This window comes from Electrona antarctica (genome assembly GCF_951216825.1).
Source record: "Electrona antarctica genome assembly, chromosome: 10".
NCBI classification, from domain to species: domain Eukaryota; kingdom Metazoa; phylum Chordata; class Actinopteri; order Myctophiformes; family Myctophidae; genus Electrona; species Electrona antarctica.
In genome coordinates this window covers 38691434-38714736 of record NC_136791.1, presented here as the reverse complement: position 1 = coordinate 38714736, position 23303 = coordinate 38691434, and the positions used below count along the sequence as shown (strand labels likewise).

The 23303-nt window shown below is 43.0% G+C and overlaps 2 protein-coding genes across 2 annotated transcripts in view; one reads left to right on the top strand and one right to left on the bottom strand.

Moving 5' to 3' along the window:
- Positions 1–6337: 6337 nt before the first annotated feature.
- On the bottom strand, positions 6338–17678 carry asrgl1 (asparaginase and isoaspartyl peptidase 1). The gene is made up of 7 exons (XM_079511512.1): positions 17556–17678; positions 16051–16258; positions 15129–15271; positions 13773–13927; positions 10035–10156; positions 7547–7657; positions 6338–7216 (listed from the first exon to the last, which is right to left on the bottom strand). The coding sequence occupies exons 2-7, from the start codon at positions 16235–16237 to the stop codon at positions 7002–7004; spliced, it is 933 nt and encodes a 310-aa protein (XP_079367638.1). The 5' UTR covers positions 16238–16258; positions 17556–17678; the 3' UTR covers positions 6338–7001.
- A 2112-nt stretch (positions 17679–19790) lies between these two features.
- rims1a (regulating synaptic membrane exocytosis 1a) overlaps positions 19791–23303 on the top strand; it is a gene marked incomplete at its 5' end in the record, with an annotated part of 106343 nt that continues 102830 nt past the window's right edge. Inside the window, one exon of the mRNA XM_079511506.1 lies at positions 19791–19951. Coding sequence (XP_079367632.1) covers positions 19791–19951 — 161 coding nt within the window. The remainder of the gene's footprint in view (positions 19952–23303) is intronic.

Here is a 23303-nt window from a genome sequence, read left to right as displayed (position 1 = left end):
ATGCAACTGAAAACAGCTTTTTCTGTGATGCTATTTTCCCACTCTCTCTGTGAGTCTAGAACGACAAAAAAAGTTCATGCTCTGGCCTTAACCTCACTGGAGATGGTTAATGATAACACCTCATGACATTCTGCATTTAAGAAAGACACTGAATCACAGCGCAAGTAAGAGACAGAGAGACTAGCGAAGAGCCACTAAGAGAAACAGAAAAAGAGAGTGAGGCTACATTCACAAGGTACCGGTATTTATGGCCCTTCAAGTCAGACGGTGTCAAACCTGCAGTATGTCAAAACTATACAGGCCTACAGCACACACACTGGCCCTGGTCAGTTCTATGTTTGCACAGAAGTCTCAATAATGTCTAGCCTAGTTGTCTAGCACCCCACCACAACCTCTCTCTCTCTCTCTCTCTCTCTCTCTCTCTCTCTCTCTCTCTCTCTCTCTCTCTCTCTCTCTCTCTCTCTCTCTCTCTCTCTCTCTCTCTCTCTCTCTCTCTCTCTCTCTCTCTCCAGCTGTCTGTCTCCCTTCCCTGCAGAGTTGTGAGACACACTGAAGACTCAGGAAGTGGCTCTTCTCATCTCCATGGGAACGGAGTGGCCGGAGACCCCTCCTCAAACACAAAGCCACAGGGGCCGTGGTAGACGCAAACAAACCAGTTCTGACACACACACACACACGCACGCACAGTCGCACACGCACACACACACAAAGTCACACACATGCACACTCATGCAAGCACAGTGCACAGAGAGATTATTTCCCTGGAAAACTCCTTGTTCTAAAAACAACCATGCATTCACAATTCAATTCTTATGATGCTCTTCTAGAGCGCTCAGACGGCCGGTCACAAGTATCCGTTTCTATTCATAGACTGGTCCTGTCAGGATGAAAGCGTGGCTTTCCTCTCTGTCCCTCTCGCTATGAATAGCTTTTCTCTGTCCTCATCAGTTCCATTTTTCCCTGGGAACGGAATCGAGCCGTCCCAGGGGAAAGGCTGCTATGCACCCCGAAGGCGGCTTCTCTCTCCGAGGCCGAGCACAGGGCGCACATGAATAGGCCCAAATGAGAAGGTACAGTATGCATTCAGAATCTCTTTACAGATTGCCTATTTGAATCTGTTGAATCAATTGAAAGGAAACCTTTTTAAAAAGTTTGAGTTGTATAGCCTATAGGCTACGCCTATTCTTGTGGTAGGCCTATAGGAATCCACACAGAATATAAAGTGTACAGGATTATTAGCATATATTATTATCGTTTTTATTAATTCTCATTATTATGGACTAGCCTATTATTTAAAGACGCTCACGCTCTGTGTAAAATATTCAATATTTGTAGTTTTTCATTGTAGCCTAATTTAAATCTAATCTGACACATGAGAGCGTGTTGCCTATGTGTAAACCATGATTTAGTGTCATACTGTAAATTAGGCTACTTCCGAAGCCACAGGGCAGGCCTATTAAACGGGTGGCCAGGACATCAGCCAGACAGCCACATAGTATCTGAAAGCAGAGAACTAGAAATAGCCTACCATTTAGCACAATTTATCACCTTAGCCAAGCCACGCGCACGCACACGCGCGCGCGCACAATGTCCTATTGTAATTTGACATTGGAGTCATCATACAGGAGGCTTTTTCTCAAGTTGTATAGCCCATTATCTTACAGTTCGGGTGTGAGGTGTCGGAAAACCATTTCGATGCTCCCAAAAACCCGATGCACTTCACTTAAAAAAGAAAAAAAGAAAAGTTCTTTAACAAGTCCGGTGTAAAATCGGTGATGAAAACGAGTTTCTCCCCTCCCGACCGTCCGACGGTCCGAGCACAAAAAGTTCTTTCGTCCTTTCACTCGGGTCTCTTGTCTGTGTTGTCTCTCTCCTAGCTGTCACAGCTGAAGTGGTCCTGTCAAGCCAGGAGGCTTTGTAGCCTACTGTCGAAACGAACCGGACAGGAGTCCGGCCCCTTTTCCTGCAAGAGCAGAGCTGGGCTAGCTGGCCAATAACCAAGCTGTGTGCACAGCACTGCGCAGGCAAGAGCCCATCTCACCTTCCTTCACTGACATGCATTCAGTTAACTCGATCCCAGTGTTTGTATAATGCATTATAATAATAAAATAACCAAATGCTCAATTTGAAATGGACCAGGATCCAGTTGAAGATGTAGCATTTATTCCGTTTTTTAACATATAAAATTTAATTAAAAAAAGAAAAAAAGGTACCACAATATATAAATATTGTACAATAGGCCTAGCTGCCTTCATTAGAGCTATGGGACTGTTGTCTTCCTGCCCTTGTATGAAATGCAGACCAGCCTTTCATCTCTCCTCTGTTGCGGAAATATAAAGAACGTTTTACCTACTCACCAATACAAAGGCCCACCACACATATAAAATGCACTTTTTGGGCAGAAAGGGTTTTTTTTCCCACTGGAAGGAAAAATCTTGTCTATGAGATTTTATCTTGCTCTTGGCAATATCAGTAGAGGGCGCAGTGGAGTAACAAAGTATTTTATTCAGAAATCCCTTTCTGGCCAAAAAGTGCATTTTATACATGTGGTGGGGGCTCAGAGTGCATCCACTGATATGGAAAGTAGGCTTTCTAATAACACAAGCCGCCTTTGTAGGAGAGGCTGGTCTGCATTTCATGCGAGCGCAGGCAGCAAAGAGTGGCAGAGCCTTAATGCAAGGGCAGAGCCTTAAAGCAAGGGCATTAGGGCTATGGACCAGAGCTACAATAGGCCTACAAGTAAAGGTCCTTGCATTCCAAATGTAGGCTAAAAGCACAAAACTATTGGCAGAAACATTGAAAGTAGACCTACCAAAAGTGAAAGTAGCATTGTGCAGATTGTCACACCAGTTTTTTCACAAGTTTTAAACATTTGTAAAAAGGAGATCTACAAGCTCTTAATGCATTGTGCTTGTGACCTTGACATAGAGCAGCTATTTTCAAATAGAGCGAGAATTAAGGACTTTGTATTTTGTATTTATTTATTCAGCACAGTATAAAAAAACAACACAGTGAGCATATAAATGTAAGAAGGGTAAAGTGCTAGGCTGAGGCAAAAAAGCCCAAGGGCTTATACGAGGCCTCTACCTGTAATGTAAATCACAATGAAACATGGAGAGATATGGAATATCCAGAAGACATAATTGCAGTATAACAAGAACACAACAACAAAACAAAAAAACAACAAGAACATGATTAGAATTATAGGTTATCTACATGATTAGAGAAAAGAAGAGATGATACAAAGAAATATAATTAAGTAATCTGGTCAATTAAGTGGGTCCTAAACTTATGTTTGAAATTATTTAATGAAGTAGAATTTGATGAGATTGCTGTATAGGTGTTCCATAGCTGGGCCCCCCTGTATCTGATGGAGAACTGACACAGACCAGTACGGAACTTTGGGAGATGTAAATGGTTTGCCTCTCGTATTGAAGTGGTGCACATCACTGTTGAACTGGAAAAAGTCTTTACATGGCAAAGAAAATGAAACTGGCTGGAACAATACTTTGAAAATAAAGTTGCAGGTTTGATATGTATTTAAATTAAAGATTGGTAAAATATTGAGCAGACCAATCACTATGTGGCAATCCTGCTTGATTGTTTTCACTGCGATTTGGTTACATTTGTACTCTCAGACTTACAAACTTACTGTGCAGTGTGCACTGTGTGCAGATCCTCACAGGTGGATTATATAGCCTATGCCTATGGTTTGTTTAGAACAACACAAACTGAAGCAGTAAACCTGTTAATGCGGTTATTATCTCTCCGGGTTCTAGAATGCTGTTTACACCCAAAATACAACAAAGGTTTCAGAGTTGACACTCAAAGCAACATGGAGCTATCTCACATCAGGACCAATAGTTTACAGTAAACTACAATTTGAAGATCATGACAACTTTTCTTTAAAAGCAGATTGTCACAGTCTCTCTCTCCCTCAGTCTGTGGCCCAATCCCTGCAATTGCCTCCCTCAAGCCCTAAGCCCTGAACCCTCATTGACTGAATATCTAATTTCACAAGTTTTCAAATGAAATGTATACAAAAATGTATATAGAAATAATTTGAGAATAGCCAAAGTTGAAATGGGTTGAAGTGGTTAATGCATGTTTTGTAATAATATTCAAAATCTACAAAGTGTAACAAAAGTTTTCAAATAATTGTAGTGAGTAAAAAGTACAATATTCGCCTCTGAGATGTAGTGGAGTAACCTGACTCCGCTAGATGGGGCAGCAGAGAGTACACTGGGTTCCCCCCCTGGGAACCCAGTGTACTCTCTGCTGCCCCATCTGGCGGAGTCAGGTTAGTAGTGGAGTGAAACTAGGCTAAAAATATTGAACATTGGAAATACTCCAGTAAAGTATACTTAGTTACTTTCACCCATCCATGATGTAGAAGTACACCCCCTGGACATGATGGTAAGTCACTCAGGGACTCGGGGACTTAATGCAGCTCTTGATGCTGAGTGCCAAGCAGGGAGGCATTGGGTCCCATTTTATTGTCTGTGGGAGACTGTGGCATGACCCGTCACAGGGTCATACCAAAGACAGAGTAGAAATTCTAGCCACAAGGGCACTGAGCAACCAGCTCAGTGCCCTTGTGGCTAGAATTTCTACCCTTAATTAATAAATAGCTTAAATTGCTGTGAGATCAAAGGTATAGGCTACTTAAAAAGTCTATTAGACATTTCTTGATTCTCATTCCATCGTTATAGAAAATAGAATCTGATTTCATACGAAATAAGAAGATAAATCCTTTGACATATTGACTGGATTCTGAAAAGCAAAGTTTAGAGTTTGTTAATTTCAAGAATTATGAATGTAATTCCTCTGCTGCTATACAGTAAAGAGTTAACTGAGAATTGTCTTGGATTTTCAGGAACTGAACATAATCTATTTTCGTTGTTTTAACCAGCCGTGTAGGATGTCCTTTAATATTGCATACCTAATCTTATGTGAAGCTAGGCTAATGACTGACTACAGTGGTAGCCAGTTTTATTTGAGCTAAGTGTTAGTCTGTTATATTAGTATATATTAATATTCCTCTACTTTAATCTTACTGTACATGACAATCTGACATTACCTACCATCTCATTTTGTTTGGTGATTCAATTCAAGTTGACAATCATCAGTTCCAGTCAGTGTTTAATCAAGTAGCTCCATCTAGTGCACTGATTTGTGTAGTACATGCAGGAAAATGAGGCACACAATACACACAATAGTCAATGACAGTATTTATTTTTTAGGATTCAAGGATTTTACTTTTAAAAGGCTCAGTATCAGCATTATACTATTGACAACATTTTAAACACTGGCTTTGTTTTGAACACAAAGCTAAACAATCAAGAGGTACTGTATTTCCTAGAGAAGATTTAGTAAGTAAAACAAAAAAAAGAGACATTTCTGGTAAACTTCTGCTAAATCTCATTTTTCCGATAAATACAGATTGTGAAAATAAAATGCATTTAAGAAATTTACATTGTTTGTTCTAAAACATAGACTAGAACCAAATCTTGGATGAGTCCCTCTCGATAAGAGTCTGCTAAATGCATACATTGTAGAACCAAAAGTAGAATTAGACATAAAATGTCATTGATCCATTGAAAATGTGTATTGAAAATAGTGAGAGATGTAGCCCTACAGCAGTGAAATTTGGAAGTTGAATGAGAGGAGACATATTCATAGTGTGTCATATTCATATGACATAGTCAGTGGTTTTAACGCTTCATGCTTTCAGATTCACAGTAATGTAGTTTCCTATCCACCAGGTAGTTATAATATAAACATTCACCTGGTGCCACAGACCTAAATTAGTACCTAATAGTTCCTATAGCCTGATTATTACTTGCCTAATTAAAGGCAATGCATAATGTGTTATCCTCCTGTGAGGAAATCCCACCCATTAATATCTTCTGGGTGTTTCTGTGACAACACCATAGATAGAAATAAAAAGGTAGACGCCTCCTTCAGCTCTGGGGCGTCTGTTCTCGAGAGGGGGCAAAGCTTTCTAGAGATTTCTTGCGAAGCATAGCAGAAGCATGAGCGGAAGCTTGCCAAGCTTCCACTCACAGAAGGGACAGTTCGGTAGGCCAATCAGAGGCGCGACTCCCTCTTTCTCAGTGGCACTTGCTTTTTGGCAATGTTTGTTTCCCCATGCCAATAAAGTTCCCTTGGATTGGATTGATAAGTCCCAGAAAAGACACGCTGTGATTGGCCAGTAGTCACTTCCGCTTTACTTCCGCCCTTCGCTGCTAGGAAGTTCCGAGCTGGAGACACATCGCTCCAATGAACTTCAGTGGGAAAAACGGCCAATGAGGCATCTATTGGTTTTTTTTATATCTATGGACAACACCCTGCTACACACATCCTTTACTTGTCTTTACATGCCATGGGTACAATCAAGTTCTAAAGAGCAAACTTACTAGGCGTTCATTTGATGGTCTCAGTACAAGATCACTTAGTTCCTTTTCACACATTTGTGTGTCTCTACCCAGACACAGGCAATTATCTCCATCTTTCTCTCACTGTCTCCCTCACACTATTTACTTGCTCACTCTCTCTTTCTCACTATTGTGAAAATAAAACGCAATTAAGACATTTGTGCCACATGTTCTTGAACATAAACTGGAACCACAACATGGATGAACTAAAACTAGAACTAGTGGTAAATAACCGAGTTCCTCATCATATGAATTTGTGTGTCTAGGACGCAGAGACGGACAAAGAAGATAGGCTGAAAATCTCTCTATCTCTATATCTCTCTTGCACACACACACACACACACACACACACACACACACACACACACACACACACACACACACACACACACACACACACACACACACACACACACACACACACACACACACACACACACACACACACACACACACACACACACACACACACACACACACACACACACACACACACACACACACACACACACACCATAACTTCCCAGCAGGCCAGCACTCTAAACGTCTCCATCAACTTTCTTCTCAGTGCAGGTCATCGATGCTCTGAGTGAAGCGTTCCCCTTTGAACAGGCCGTAGTAGAGCGTGTCCTTCTGGGCTGCAGCCCAGGACATCTGTTGGCTGGAGAAGCAGGCTGCCCAGTTCCCCTGGGGGTCCACCGTCACCACCCCACCCAGACCGGCCACCCTTTCCTTCATGTAGGCCAGGCCCAAGTCACTGGCCTCCTCCGCAGAATGACCTGGGTGCAGAATGCAGATGAGAGGTGAATACAGGTTTTATATTTTCTCTAATGTTACTACTAAAGCACTTTGAGTTAGGTTTTATATTGTCGTATGAATAGTAGAGCATTTTAATTTAGGTTTTATTTTGCCTCTAGTGTAAATAGTAGACTAGAGCATAGTTAGGTCTCGTGTAGGAAAGGTGTCATAATATAGTGTCATTATTAGCATTATTAGGAAGGGATGAGGGAATTAGTGTCATGTGCATATATGCAGAGATGATAATGGCTTGGAAGGAAGGGCAGAGAGTGACGCCATGAATGGAATGGAAGGGTAAAAGTAAAAGTGACCTTGCTCCATGTAGAAGAGGATAAGTCTGGCTAGAACGACCTTCATGATGGCTTCTCCATGTCCAGTAGGAGACACTGCTCCCACCTTGTTATCGGCATAACCCCCACACCCTACCACACACACACACACACACACACACACACACACGGCACAGAATGCATTACTCTAAGGACAATGTTGTATAGCCTATACAGTATCACTGGTGCTATGAAAGCGTTTGGGTCCGTTTAGTGCCCTTGAGACCTTTGTTTCATGGAGTTAAACAGCCGTGCCACAAAATGTACATTAATTTACTCGCTGAAGATCCAAGGGTTTCATTCAACAGGGCTTCCATACAGAAGGCAAGTAAATCTCAGTTGATTTTTCTTAAATAGCTTTTGGTTAGCTTGCACATCAGCAACACTAGGTGGCAGTGTCAACAACACTTGAAACCCTAGGCTGATTTTGTCTTCCAGCAAACTACAAGAGATTAAGCCCTGTGCATCTCCATTGTATACATTGGCCTTGTTCATTGGCATACTGTCACTTTAATTGACATGGGAGTAGAGCTACTCCTGTACGGTGTACAACCACACAGATGTTTTACAGCTAATCTCTATGGAATAAACATGTTTGTAACACTTTACCTGAATCCACCATTACAAGACTGACATAATCATGTTGAATCTGGACATGTCATGACAGCTGTGGTAGTTTATGACTATTGACATAGTAGTATCATGTTACAATTAGTATCATGACAGCTCTCATTGGATCACGTTTAAACATCACAACCAAATAAAAACAGTCGAACACATAAAACAATGTCGAAAAAAACCACATACACCATTTTCTGTAGTCTACGTAGTTAGCTGTCTGTTTCCCTTAATGTTTACAGTACTATTGTTTCTCGGGTCAACAGTTACAAACAGGAACGTCATAGATAGGAACATTAAGGACATCAGTGTCATTTAGACCTGAAACAATCCATCATATTTAAAATACCTTAAAATGTTTTGTTACTTTTTAATCATAAATCATTGTTTTGAAATGGAGTAGTAGTATTCAACTTTTTCCTCTAGTTACCTTATTGGTCATCTACGAAGTTGGTCATTTACATCAACTTGTTATATATCTGCAGTAGTCACCCATTTACTCATAGTGACAAATAAGTAAGGGATAATGGTGGAGTTTTGGAGATCAAACTCCACTCATGGTTGATGCCACCTCAGGACAAAACAATAACAAACCATGGCTCTGTACTCTAGACACAACTGTGAGGCGTGTCAGCCTCTGTGAATAATATTGTATTGATTATGTAGCCAAATGCTGGGGCGGCACACCTAGGGGCGGCAGTGGCTCAGGGGTAGAACAGCCGGATGGCAACTGTGAGGTTCCCAGTTCGATCCCGGGCAACCAGAGTTGGTGTCGAAGTGTCCTTGAGCAAGACTCTGAACCCCTAATTGCTCCCGATGTGCAGGTTGGTGCCTTGCATGGTTTCCTCTGCCATCGGTGTATGGAATGGGTGAATGTTTGTAATGTATGTAATGCACAATCGATGCTTTGGATAAAAGCGCTATATAAATGCACCATTTACATTTTACTGTACATTTACAAAAGAGCAAGCATTTGTACCATAACGGTCTAACATAAACCTAACATAACATCTCTCTAACATAATTTAGGCTATTTAGGTGTGTGTGTGTGTGTGTGTGTGTGTGTGTGCACGTCAGCAGTGACATAAGTGGTGTGCCGCTCTAGACTTCACTGCCGGACACAAACACATAAATCCTTCTACGAACCCCTGAGGGTCAATGGTCAGAGTCTCAAATGTATTTCCATGTTATCACTGTTCTTTGACCCCTTCGCATCTTTAGCCAAGATAATAAAATCATGCAACCTAGCCAGTGAACTTACTGCACTTTTGCAGTATACAGTATCTTTGTACCGTACTATTCTTAAGTCGGCTTCACAAGAATTGCAACACATTTCAGCCATGGATTAAAACATTTCTATCCCACGATTTTTGTAAACCATTATTTCTTTTCACCCAGTGTCAATTGTCTAATGCAATCCTGGGTGCTACATTCCCTCTGCCAACCTGGGGAAAGCAACCGACTGACCTCATGCTTCCTTCAATGCATGAGGAGTTTTCACTTGACAGGGGCGGGGGGGGGGGTTCCCGGTTGGACGTACTGTAGCGTGTGGAAGGAACATGTTATTCCAGCCAGTTCCTTTCCCCTCCATCAGGCGCCCTGGCTGGCCAGGGGGAGGCATTATAGAGACCAGGATTACTACATGTTTTTTTGTGAGGGTACCTACCATAGGGGACACGGGGAGAACATGCAAACTCCACAGAGAAAGGCCCTTTCGCCAACCCCAACTAGGGTATTGGCGCTGATGACGCCAGAGGAGAGAACACCCCCTCAGTGCCCACAGCGTCCCCAGAGGGAATAGAACGACAGACATATCTAGGACATACATATGTAGGAACTTAGAGGTACTGACCTATACAGGCGGTATCACCCACTCGTCCCTCCATCTTGTTTAGCAGACCACCCGTAGAAGTGGCACACGCTATGTTCCCCGCCACATCTACTGCTACTGCTCCCACTGTCCCCATCTTCCCCCTGCACGCAAAGCAGTCATTTATTAAGACCTGTTTATTTGCCAGTGGCGGCCTTATATATGTTTCAATCGTTTCAATTGAAACGGGCCTCGAGCCTCCAGGGCCCCCCCCCCCCCCCAAAAAAAACATTTTAAAAGTAGTAGTAGTAGTAGTAGTAGTAGTAGTAGTGGTAGTAGTAGTAGAAGTAATATTGCATTGTGACACTGCCACATCAAATGTGTGAAACAATGTATTTCCTGTCCTTGTATGAGTATTGAAAGAAAATGAAACATACTGGGGAGTAACAAGGGAATATGTTGGTTAAACTATGGTTGAATATTTAACACTGAAATGTGTACGTAGAATATAATGTGTTTTGTGTAGTTGAACCATGGTCATCAATTTTCTGTTGACAAATGACAAGGTTTGATCACAAGGGGAGCTGTGGGGGAAATGTATGTGAGCAATAGTTCCAGGAAGTGAACTGCCAGGAAGCTATAAAATAACCGGAAGTGAGGCACCGAGCCGGGGTTCCATTTTGGGCATGTTAGAAGAGGGTTTGGTGTGGTTATTATTCATTGTCAAACATCCTCTTTTCAAAGCCAATACTAAGCCAAATCAGAACTGAACACAAACAACCACACAGTTTGTTTAGGGAAGGAGAGAGAGTTTGGTCGGACACTTTCTGAGGCTTTGAGCTCTGAACAAACGATCAGAGCTGGTGAACGAAAGGACCCAGCGGACCACTCCCGACTTAAAGGTTGGGTGAGCAGCATATACACTTTCTTTTTTCCGGTAAGCAATGCATTGCCTTTTTGTTTCATAACTTTTTTGGACTACCGAATTGAATAAAAGAGGATCTACAACGTTCGGGATACTCGGATACTTGGATTACCTTTTTCGGGATTACTTTGGGGATACTTTGACTTTGGGGCACCTTTAAAGGGACATTGCAGGGGAGAATTGAAAGGGAATTGAATTAAATTTAAGTTTTGAAGGGATTGATTGCTCAATTGTATGATTTTGGTTTGACCTACCTTTAAACTGAGATAAAGAACCGTGACATTTAAGTTGAAAAGAAATAGTTTAGTTTTTCTTTTGCTCTACAATAGTTTGTTTAATATAACTCAGACTTATAACTTCAATAGTTCTGATTGTTATAGCATTGCATCGCAGCCTTCCAATCAGCCTTGTCAATTATTCAGCCTCATCCTGTACATCGACTTACCTAGTTGGCAGCAGCTAATAATCACTGCAGGTACTCGACCTGTCATGTCACATTGACCTGTGTTGTTTGGTTGTAATTGTTCCCACTTCCCAGTGTGTGCACTCACTGCACTAGCAGCGCTGAGAGTTGCGATTGCATCATTGTATAGCCTATGCTGCCTTCCAGTTATACCTAAAGAAACAAATTGTTTAATCAAGCTGCTTTTGTGTATTTTTCTACTTGGCTGTGTATGCTGTTCATGCTTTGAAGTCCGATAATACACACTGACAAAAAAAAACATTATTATTAATTATTAAAAGTATGTTGTCATGAACGGGGCCTCCCGATCCTTAAGGCCGCCCCTGAGGCCAATTCTACAGATGCCTTCTAAATCAGTAGTTTGCACACTTTCAAGATTTTTCTAAGACTTTTCAAAAAATAGCAGATGTATAAGCTCACAGTGCGGCTTGAAGTGATGCACTGTGAGCTTGTATATCTGCTATTTTTGAATAGCCAATGGCTAAAATCTAAAACGAACACAGATGCTTTCCCGGTTTTAACGGGTTCATAAAGACAGTGTAGGGACTAAATTAAACAAACAGACAAAAGAGGAAGAGGAAGTCTTGTATCCACTACACCAGTGGTTCTCAACCTTTTCAGGTCGTGACCCCCAAAAATAATCATATTTGAACTCCCACCCTGATAAGCACTTGGAATTGTAGGAGTTGAGACATTTTGTTTGACTCGGTTCCATAGTAAAATATTGTGAAAAAAATAGATCAGCTATTTTCACCATTTCTGCCTCTTTCTTATATTATTTGACAATTTGGCCAATGTTTGACCAGTGTGTTGATTACTTTTGATGCAGTACTGGTCTTTTTTCTTTTTTGAGGTATTAAATAAGTTTTTTAAGTCCTTAAATTGTCACTTCATTGTCAGCCACAGGTTGAGAACAGGGGTGTAGGTGGGGGGGATGAGCGTGGGGAGGGGACGATGCCTGTGTGCCGAATTTGGCGTTTTATTTGTTCTATTTTTACTTTTTAGCCTATTCCTGGCCAAAATTCCCAGGTAGGCATGCTTTGGCTAGGCAAAAATGGCACAGTTGCCATTCAATCAATCTTAAATGGGCCAATAGGCTTTTATATATAGGGGAAACAGAGTTGTTGCTGTCCAAGTGGAAAAAATAAATAAAAACTAGAAAAAGTGCCCTTCTGGGCACAGGTCTCCACCAGGAGAATAGGAGTGTGTGTGTGATGTTTGGCAAAATGTTTAGGAGCAATATAAACGTGTGTGTGTGACGCGGCTTGGCCTGTTGTAGCGCCACCATGAGGCTGATTTGAAAACTGTCAAGTGGCATTTCTTCCAAAGCCTAGTGGGAATATGCATGCACAGTTTCATTTGTACAAAGCGGGCTACTCCTGAAAAGTATAGAAGCCAATCGTAGCCAATGAGGGTGGATTATGAGAAATCAAACAAACCCGTCTTGATCACATGACTATGAAGAGCATGTGTACCGATTTGCGTGAAATTTGGATAAAATCTGAAGGACTAATATTAGAAAATGTGTTTTACATATGTTGGCCTCCTGGTGGCGCTATAAAGAGCAGATGTGAAATATTCCAGGCAAAGGTTTTTCCTTGGCCTCTAGGGAGTTGGCATACAAAGTTATCCACAGATCCGTGCAGTTAGAGGTAAAAACACTTTTCGGCCAGTTATAGCGCCACCATGAGGCTGAGTTGAAAATGTTCATGTGGCATTTCTTCCTCGGCCTAGTGGGAATGTGCGTGCACAATTTCACGGAAATCACACCATGTGTTCATGATTTGCAGCATTTTGTTTGAAACTGAGCACTCCTGCGAACTTTGGAAGCCAATCTTAGCCAATCAGGATGGAGTCTGAGAAATCTGAAAGACACGTTTTGTTGAATGGCTCTAGAGAGACTGTGTACCAATTTGCGTGATGTTTGGACAAAATCTGTAGGTGTACTGTCCAAAAATTTGTTTTGCACAAAGCCGCCTCCTGGTGGCGCTATAACAGGCCGTTCTGGAAATATTGGGGCAGAGGTTCATCGTTGGCATCCAGGGAGTGTGTGTGCAAAATTTGGCATCGACCGGGTTAATGGTGCCGGAGATTAGCTGTTCACAGACGGAAGGACGGACGGACGGACACACACACACGGACGGACGGACGGACGGACGGAGTGCAAAACATACTCTCTCCCCATGCCTTCGGCCTGGTGGAGACAATAAAAAACAGTCAGTCGGGTGGTCAAAAGTGGGGGGGATGAAATCACCTATCTGTGAGAGTGGGGGTGTCGCAACGTACTCACAGTGAATGGTGGTGACGCGCCTGGTTGAGAATCACTGCACTACACCATCAACAAGTTGAGTATTTCCTAAAACTACAAAATACAATTGATCATGTATCTCACATTTGGCACTCCACAGGGTTGGCATCTGGGGCCAGGTTCTTTCTCCAGCGCATGCGGGCGTAGTCTGTGATGAGGGACTCTGCTGGTACCTCTGGTACGCACATGGTCCGTGCAAACTGATTGGCACCCTCCGCCGTCAGACACAAATGACTTGTCTGGAACAGAAGGCAAAGGTCCCTATTTAATCCCTATTTATAACAACGGTCATGTGTCACAGATGGCCATATGTGCATGCATTCCACCCAAACACTACACCAAGTAATTTCCCTAATTAAAACAACCACTACAGACAGATTAATTAATTAATTAATTAATTAGCTAAATCACCTGGTATAAGAGCACATAGGCACTGTCTGAGTAGCTCTGCTGCAGTAGAGGGTTTTGCTTACTGATTTGTAACCAGTAACGAGTCCAAGGTACTCTGCTGTTTGCTAAATAGTCATAAGTCTTTATTTGAACAAATCAGTGCATTGCAAACTGTAACCTCCCTAATAGCATTGTCATGGGATGTGGTGTTCTGTTGGAATGAGACAACATGCTGCACAATGTTGGTCATCTGTTTGCCCTTGACTAGACGTTGCCATTAAACTTAGCTTAAAAGCATTCATCTATTTAGTATCATAAGCATATTCATAATTAATCAGGATGCATTATAAGTGTGGATACTAAGATCATATTGCACTGTATTAATAACCAGGCTATATTGCAGTCAAGGAGTAGCTTCCACTGAGTGACGTTACATTGGTACAAAATGATAGATAAACAGAACATAAATAAACATATCATTAATAAATACAGATACATACATACATACATGCATGCATAGAAATATGGGTGTCTTGTTTATCTTTTATCTGTTTATTATCTCTGTTTCATCACAATCAGTACATACAGTAGGTGCATCTTTATCTATCTCTATCTGTCTATTAAAACTGTTTAAAGGAGCATTCAGTGATTTGGGTGATTTGTAAAAAACCCCGGTCCGCCCCGGTTTCAAGATGTGCACATGCACACACTACAGTGGGGGACACACACAACAGGCCAACAGCACGCACACCAAGGCCCGGCCCCGCTCGATCATGATTGGCAGAAGGCCCTTCTCTATCCTGATTGGATGAAGGCTGGGCCACCTAGTCAAAAACGAAACCTAAGGTTTTTTTGACCCCCAGGGGTTAACTGGGGACAGGGAGGAACTCCTTATATGGTCAGCACACTCTATAGTAAGGAGGATTATCACAACAAAACAAAAAAAGAAGTGATATTTGAATTAAGTGAAATCACTGATTATTGCTTTTTCTTGAAGACCTGTATATTTTGTGTGCGTGTGTGCATGTGTGCGCCGTGCGTGCGTGCTACCTTTTCCATGACCAGGCGTGCTAGCTGGATAGGGTTGGCTATGTTGCGTACAGCGGACACAGCTCCACTAGCTAGCGTTCTGCCATCCATGACTATGGCATCCATCTCTACCTCCCCTTTGGAGTTCAACACTGACCCACATCCTGAAGCATGATGGGTAACGGGAAGATACAAATATGGTTTTAGTTTTAAGGATTGCCATCAAAGCAGAAATGCATGATCAAACTCATGCAGCAAACTCAGATTAGGTTTTAGTCGTGACACAGATTGGAATGGGAATTCAAGCCAAATTCAACCTGGATCTTGTTTTTCTCAGTGGTCAGTTTTGGACAGTGGACACAAATCTAATCAATTGCTTCAGTTTAGAGCGCTGACGATCTATTGTACAGTAAGTAATTGGTACTATTACAGTAACTAATTGGTACTATTAGTACTACTACTGTCTTTGAATTGAAATGGTGTAAAATAAAATGGTATATTCATTAACCAAATTATATTTATATTAATCAAGGGTACACAAATCAATACATCCTATTTATGTAGGTACAATGAAGCAATGTGTTTGTGTGCAGGGCTGTCACAATAATGCAATTTTACTAATTGTGATTAATGACTAATTGTGTTTTGGGCATTGACACTGGCACATTACGTATAAAAAAATACATATATATATATATATATATAACGTTCTGTTATACAATGAAATGACTGACATACTGTTTAATAACTTTATACAATCAATTTATAGCTCACATTCACAATGTAGATCTACTATTTTTGTTATTTTTCCACGATGGAAACAATTATAACGATTATCCAAAAATAATTGTGATTATGAAATAATTGATATGGGCGATTACTAGGCCTACGGTATATATATGTAATAATTGTGACAGGCCTATTTTGTGCGTGCTCTATATACCTGCGTTGAAGGCAGGGTTATTTTCCAACAGAGTGACTGCCTCTACCACAGCATCCATGGCACTGCCCCCACCCCGGAGGATGGTGTACCCTCCTCGGACGGCCGCCCTCACCCCAGCGCCAGACAACTCCGCCCTCTCCTTAGGGATCTGTCCTGCACCTCCATGGACCACCAGCACAGGCAACATGACGGATCAACAAGGATGGGACTGGGGAGGGAGAGGTGACATAGATATGAAACGCATCAATACGTTTAAAGGAGCATTCAGTGATTTGGGTGATTTGGAAAACCACCCAGTCCGCCCGGTAACAAAATGTGCACATGCACGCTCTACAGTGGGGGGAAGTGCAACAGGCCAACAGCATGTGCACCAAGGCCCGCCCCCACTTGATCATGATTGGAGGAAGGCCCCTCTCATCCTGATTGGATGAAGGCTTTGCCACCCGCCACCAAAACTGAAACTAGGGTTTTTTGACCCCAGGGGCTCACTGGGGACAGGGAGGAACTACTTATATAGTCAGCACACTCTATAGTAGGGAGGATTATCCAGAAAAAAATAAAAAAATAAGTGATATTTGAATTAAGTCAAATCACTGAATATACCTTTTAATGGCCTAAATGACATCTTGTACCAGTGTTTTTTCAACCCATCACATGACCAGACATTTTAGTTTTTCATTAAAACTACTAAACATGTAGGCCTAACTTTTAAGGCAAAATCAATGTGTGTTATAACATATTTTAAATGCATATTTACAGTATCACTGACAAAATAGCCTACTATATTGCCTATAGGGAATACTACGAAATATGAATAGCTAAAAAGTGAAACCCCATGCAATATAGGAACAGAAGAATCAGCTGAAATAACAGTATGCCTATTGCAAAATTAATCTCTGAGCAGGAACTCGAGTTCTCAAGTACTTTTATTCACTCTCGCTCGGTCTCATCACTTCTATGAATGATGGTCCTTTAATCACCCCGCCGTTCCAATGCAGAGATAACGGTCGAATCCGCTGCTTTAATGCACCTCAAGATACAACATTGCATACGGTTTACTATAGCTAGACTATAGTCAACGGTAATCTGAGTTCCCAGAAGTTTTATTTTTCGCCACTAGGGGGGCGAGAAAGACGTTGACTGCCAGAATGTTGGTTGCATGGTTATCAAGCTGTTAAATTCCAACGAGCCCCCTTAAGTGTAGACCCTGTAACGGGTCCATTTGGTTCCATTTGTATACTGTCAGGACTCAGTGCAGTACAGACTTGCAGGGGTGCATAGAACCCGCTCAAGGAACCCTGGCTGAGAGTCCCTCACTTTTTGAGAACCACTGCACTTAGCTGTACTTCGCATGCATATCTTTTTGACAGTCCGCTAACCTGACGTTTTATCATCAGAATGGGCTAAAAAATGCAAAAGACAAAACATAATCAAAGGCTTAAATGAGAAGTGTTGTAAAACGAATGCACTCAAAGAGGAAAAAGAGCGAGTTTAAGCCACCTTACCAGAATCAGAATGTTCGACGATCTATATTTCTTAACATGCAGTATAGATCCCATACCCTAGAATCTATGTCCAAGCTGCGATTGGCTAGCTGGTTGTCAGGGGGACGAGACCAGAGTTATAAAGGGGAGACATTTGAAGATAGTTATGTGTGTCTATTCTATATATTAACTCCAAAGATCATTCTAGTTTAAAAAACATTTAGTTTGTTTACACCTCCCTCTTATTTGTGAAATTGATTAACATGATTCTTCTTGAACGTCTCATAGACTCTTAGCCAATCACAACGTGACCGTCCCTCCGGGCGATTGGAACAAGAGAAAAGCAACTTCTGTGATTGGTGATTCTATGATCCAGCACTACGTCAAACATTTACGTCACAGGAAAAGCCTACGACGAATGTAATTTCAAACTAAAAGCTCATATGCTCATTATTATCATAATTCAATATATCCATTAGACATAATATGGATCAAGATTCAAGCGAATATAGTTACATACACTAATGCCATTATTATCTAAAGTATAGCTAGGCCTGCATTGGTGATTTACATGTTTGTTTTGTTAGAAAATATAAAATAAAACATTGATCCAAAAAAAAAAAAAGTATAGCTAGGCCTGCTAGATGTGTGGCAATAGATTTATATAACTTCATATAGCCTAGTGATTGTAGGCCTACCGTGCATTTATATTTAGTATATAGCAGCTCATAATTGACCTATTTTGTCTTTAATTGTATTCATCTTGGTTTGTTTATTAGCCTATACCTGTTACCTCTCCTTCCTGTGTTTCACTTTCATGAAACTATTGCTTCTATGACACCTGAATGTCCCTCCTAGGCTCAATAAAGGTTTATCTTATTATCTTAAACAGTAGGCCTATATGTTTATTAAAAACCTTTGGTTATACAATGACATCTATAATGTTAAAATAAACTATTTCAACCTATCGGAAAATAATACGTTTATAAACTTTATATACGTATACGGATCTGGGTGGTCAATCGATTGATCAATCAATCAATCAATCAATCAATCAATTGATCGATCGATCGATCAAAACTGAAGCTACAGAAACATATAGGATAGGAAACACTGCACTGCATCAACAAAAACGTTCGCGATTTCAGCACCATGGCCAGCGTGTTGCTGGCCATGGTGCTGAAATCCCGAACACGTTTTAGTTTCTAATGGATGCTGCTGATTCATTCTACTTATTTGATCCGATCTGAAGTTCTGAACCACGTACTAGGCTATTAGCCTACTAATCGTTATAGTCATGGACGCCTAATGCAGGCTATATACTTAACAAAGTTTGACACTGAAGTAACTAAACTACCACACAAGTGGCATGTGTGGTTCTTTTTTACGCATATACACTTCACTCCTCTCTCAACTTCAGCTGCCGCCCCCCAACGGGACTAGTGTGAGCACCATCCTCCCTATCCTGACAAACACCGCGGCTGCATGTGGAAGGACTGATGAGGAAAGGGGCGCACGTTTCACTTTCTAACACACAATGATTGGGGATGGATGGGAAGAGAACATGTTGGGGGGGGGTTCGAGGGGACAAATGGCGTGTACGCGCCTGCTTCTACCGTGACTGAGCCCCCCATTCTCAAATGAGGGTTGCGCGCTCCCGCTGCAGAACGCGTGAGCGCGCTGGAAGGGGCTGCGGTCCCATTGACGGCTCCATCTCCCTGACAGCAGCAGCAGCAGTAGCATCAGCAGCGCTGGGAGAAACAGGGAACCTCCGCCTCGCCCTGCAGACAGCCTAAACCCGGCCGACGAAGAAGACCCACGGCGGGCTTTTCTCACCCAGGGACCGTCTCTCTCCCGGACCGGTCCGACGGAAAGCGAGTTCCCCGCGTACGCAATCGGAGGTATGGGCTCCCCGTAACTGGAGGTGGTGGTGGAGGGGAGAGGAGGCGGCGGGCGGGCGGGCGGGGGGTGGGGGGAGAAGATAGCGGAGCAGCGAGAGCCGGAGAGGGAGAAGAAGGCGCTGGAAGTGGGGAACAGGAACCGAGGCACGACCACTATCCCTGGGACCGCCGCCACCACCACTATACCGCCGCCGCCCTGGCTGCCCTCCGCCACCTTGCATCACTTGCCCGAGACGCTGCCGCTGCTGCTTATTCGTCCGTGGGCCATGATGTCGTGATCCGTGGGCTCCGCCAGCGGGATTTCTGTCCGTGAGATCCGAGCCGCCGAGGAGGAGAGGAGAGGAGGGGAGAGAACATGTCCGCCTCGGTGGGCCCTCGGGGCGGCCCGCGCCCACCCGTCGCGCCGGCCATCCCCGAGCCGGACCTAAGCCATCTAACGGAGGAGGAGAGGAAGATCATCATGGCTGTGCTGGCTCGGCAACGGGAGGAGGAGGCGAAGGAGGAGGCCATGTTAAAGTAAGAGCTAGAGAGAGGAAGAGAGGGGGTGAGATATGCTGAGAGAGAGAGAGAGAGAGAGAGAGAGAGAGAGAGAGACTGATTGAGATAGTGGGGGAGAGAGATTGGGAAAGAGAGAGACTGAGTGAGCCAGGGCCTGGACCGCTTCCGTTTAGAGATGATATACAGTAGTATAGGCTACAGTCCACTTCGCCCTGTCTCGCTGTCCCACCGCTGTTTTGCTTGGGTACCAAACGTTTATGCCACACAGACCGACACAGTTAGTGTGCCCGCAGACCCCTCTCTCTCTCTCTCTCTCTCTCTCTCTCTCTCTCTCTCTCTCTCTCTCTCTCTCTCTCTCTCTCTGTGTGCAATATCCACACGTATACCACCATGGCCCTATACTGTATACCCCTACGTGCACACGCCTCTCGATAGGCCCATATAGGCTACTGTATGTTTTAGCTCCAGGCTGTACAGTTCATGTTCTGTATGTGCAGGCCTGTGTAACCTGGACTGTGTTGTTGCCTGCTCTATAGTAGCGCCTGTTTCATTGACAGAAAGCAGCTTGCTATGCAGAGTCGAGGAGGAGCGAGCGTGTGTGCATGTGCGTGCGTCACGGTGTGTGTGTGTGTGTGTGTGTGTGTGTGTGTGTGTGTGTGTGTGTGTGTGTGTGTGTGTGTGTGTGTGTGTGTGTGTGTGTGTGTGTGTGTGTGTGTGTGTGTGTGTGTGTGTGTGTGTGTGTGTGTGTGTGTGTGTGTGTGTGTGTGTGTGTGTGTGTGTGTGTGTGTGTGTGTGTGTGGGAGAGAAATCGCAGGTGTAACTTGGTTTTAAGAGGATGAGGAGAGGAAGGGGTGTGTCATTCACGAGACACGCAGCGGCGTCCGCGTCATACCCCACTCACTGAATGCATATGCACTATGCTGACGCCGGACCCCTCATACAGAACGAATGAGAGCTTATATACAAGTCATTTCATGTTTTCAACCGCACCCCGCATGTCAGCAATTAATCATCACCGTGTGATTACTCTATGCCACTATAGCCTACGTTGTTTGTGGCATGCCGTGTGTGGAGAGCATCATCGATGTCTGATCCCATTCATGCAGGCAGCCGGCTGGATATGCTGCGGGAGATGGATGGATGCCTATAGGATTTGAGAATGAGCCCCTATATGTCTTTGGGAAAAGTATATAAAAAGATAAAGTCTGTGGTGTGTAGCTACTACTATTTCTCTGTAATTTTAGCAGCTGTTTGCGTGCGTGTTCTAAGCACTATGGGGTGCGGTTGAGAGAATTTCCCAGCTGTATGTAGGCCAGTGATGTTGCATATATATACGCCAGAGACCGCTGTATAGAGCTATGGGGGGGTGGGGGGAGTAGGCCTGATAGGGTATAGAAATAGGTGCCTGTAATGTCTTTCTGACTGAGGGGCGACGCGTTTTTGATTTGTGACCCCCACGTCCCAAGTCTTCTGCTCAAGATTTCTGTGATTTGTCATCATGAGAGGCGCTGAAATGAAGCCCCCCCTTCACGTTAGGCTGAATTATTCTCCCCTGACTCTAAACGCATCGAGTAGATATTACGTCAAAGCGCGGTGCTCGTGTCGTGCCTCTCTCTCTCTCTCTCTCTCTCTCCCTCTCTCACGGCTCGTATCGGAGCTGGATGGATGGATATAGTCCGACCCACCTAGCGAAGCGCTCCACAGTTTTACGGTCGCCTTCTATTTTAAGCCCTCGGTGCGGAGTGATAACCCAGCACTGGAACGGAAGATCGATTCATTGCATCTAAAGAAGGAAATGTCCAATATGTAGCCCAGCCTAAGTGGCCATACATCAACCCCCCCCCCCCCCCCCCCCCCCTAATGTATTAGAAGCGCTATGATTCAGTCATGTCATAGCCTAACGGCAGACGGCAGTAAATGGCCAGACTGTCAGCAGCACTGCTGCACATATATGTGTCTCTCTAACCAATATTGTATTAGCACCTTTTCTCTTATCACCCTTTAGAATATATAGACCAAAGGCATTATACTATACTATAGCCAAGCAGCGTGGTTTAGCCTTGATCTGTTCCTGTCTCTTCTTTGATATTCTGAAGCTGCATATGGAGGAGTTTGTAGTGTAGGACTACATCATGCATGGGGACATACAGGGTGTAATCTAATGCATGCAATGTGAGACACGTGTACTATACTGTGCTGTGCATTGCTCTGTGATGAAGCATTGCTCTGTGATGAAGCACTAGTGTGTTTGAGATTAGCCTACGCAGGTAGTACGCAGAACCTTTTCTATAGGCTTCTTTTTTTATCGGTCCTGCAGACTAGAGCTATTTTTCCTTCTATCATTTATCATTTAGATCTGGGACACCTTTATTCAGTTTAATAGGCTGGTTGAATGGTAAACTATATAGCAGAAATGTGGGTCCCTTTAGGGCTGAAACTTGAGCCACTGACTTAGAATATATGAGTCATCAGCCTATCTGAAGTCGGCCTATATAAGCTTGCTATCAGTATGCAGTGTTTCTATTACTCCACACCCATCAGAAATAATGTAATACTTCTGTTGGCTAAACTGACTTGAGGAATGCCCGTCCAAGAGTGATACCAGCTCTGACTAAACAACTCTCGTTCACAATAACAGTCCATGGAAAATGTGCACTTTAAAATACTGGTGCATTTGCTGTGCAGCCAACCTATCAGACTCAATGCAAGTGAAACAGGAAGTTAGGTCACTACACAGTAAAATCCTCAGTATTAATTTAACTCTGAGAGTATACAAATAAATTAGCATTGATGATTTGATGTGCATAATCTCCTTCCTGCAAGTAGCATGCAGTCACATGGATTTCTCTGCAAAGCCGAATACTTAACTGAACATTAAGGAGTTTTCTGTAAAGTATCAAACATGGAATCCCAATATTTACCAAACATTTGATCACTTTCAACCTGGCATCCCTATTTTGATTATACATAGGCAAAAAGTTCCACAATGTTCATACATTGTCATTGTTTACTATTCTTTTTAATAGTGACAAGCTGCACCATGCAATGAATTGTTGAGCTTTGAAAATGGGCTATTTTTGCTTTTCGTCTTACGACCAAGCATACGTGGCTTAAGTGACAAAAGAACACAGCATCTTTGTCTGTTTACACTCTGCAGTCAACTTGTGACTGTCAGCTGAATGGGGAAAGTCACAGAAGGGCTTCTAGCTCAACCAGTTAGCGACCGCAGTGTGTAATCATTATGTATGTGTTTGAATCTGGATCAAGAGCAGTCACATATATCATCCTCCCACTCTGCCCTCATGCATGTGTTTGTGCGTCTGGCTGGCTGTGTGTGCATGCTGTGATGCATGTTTTTATGCTGTGATAT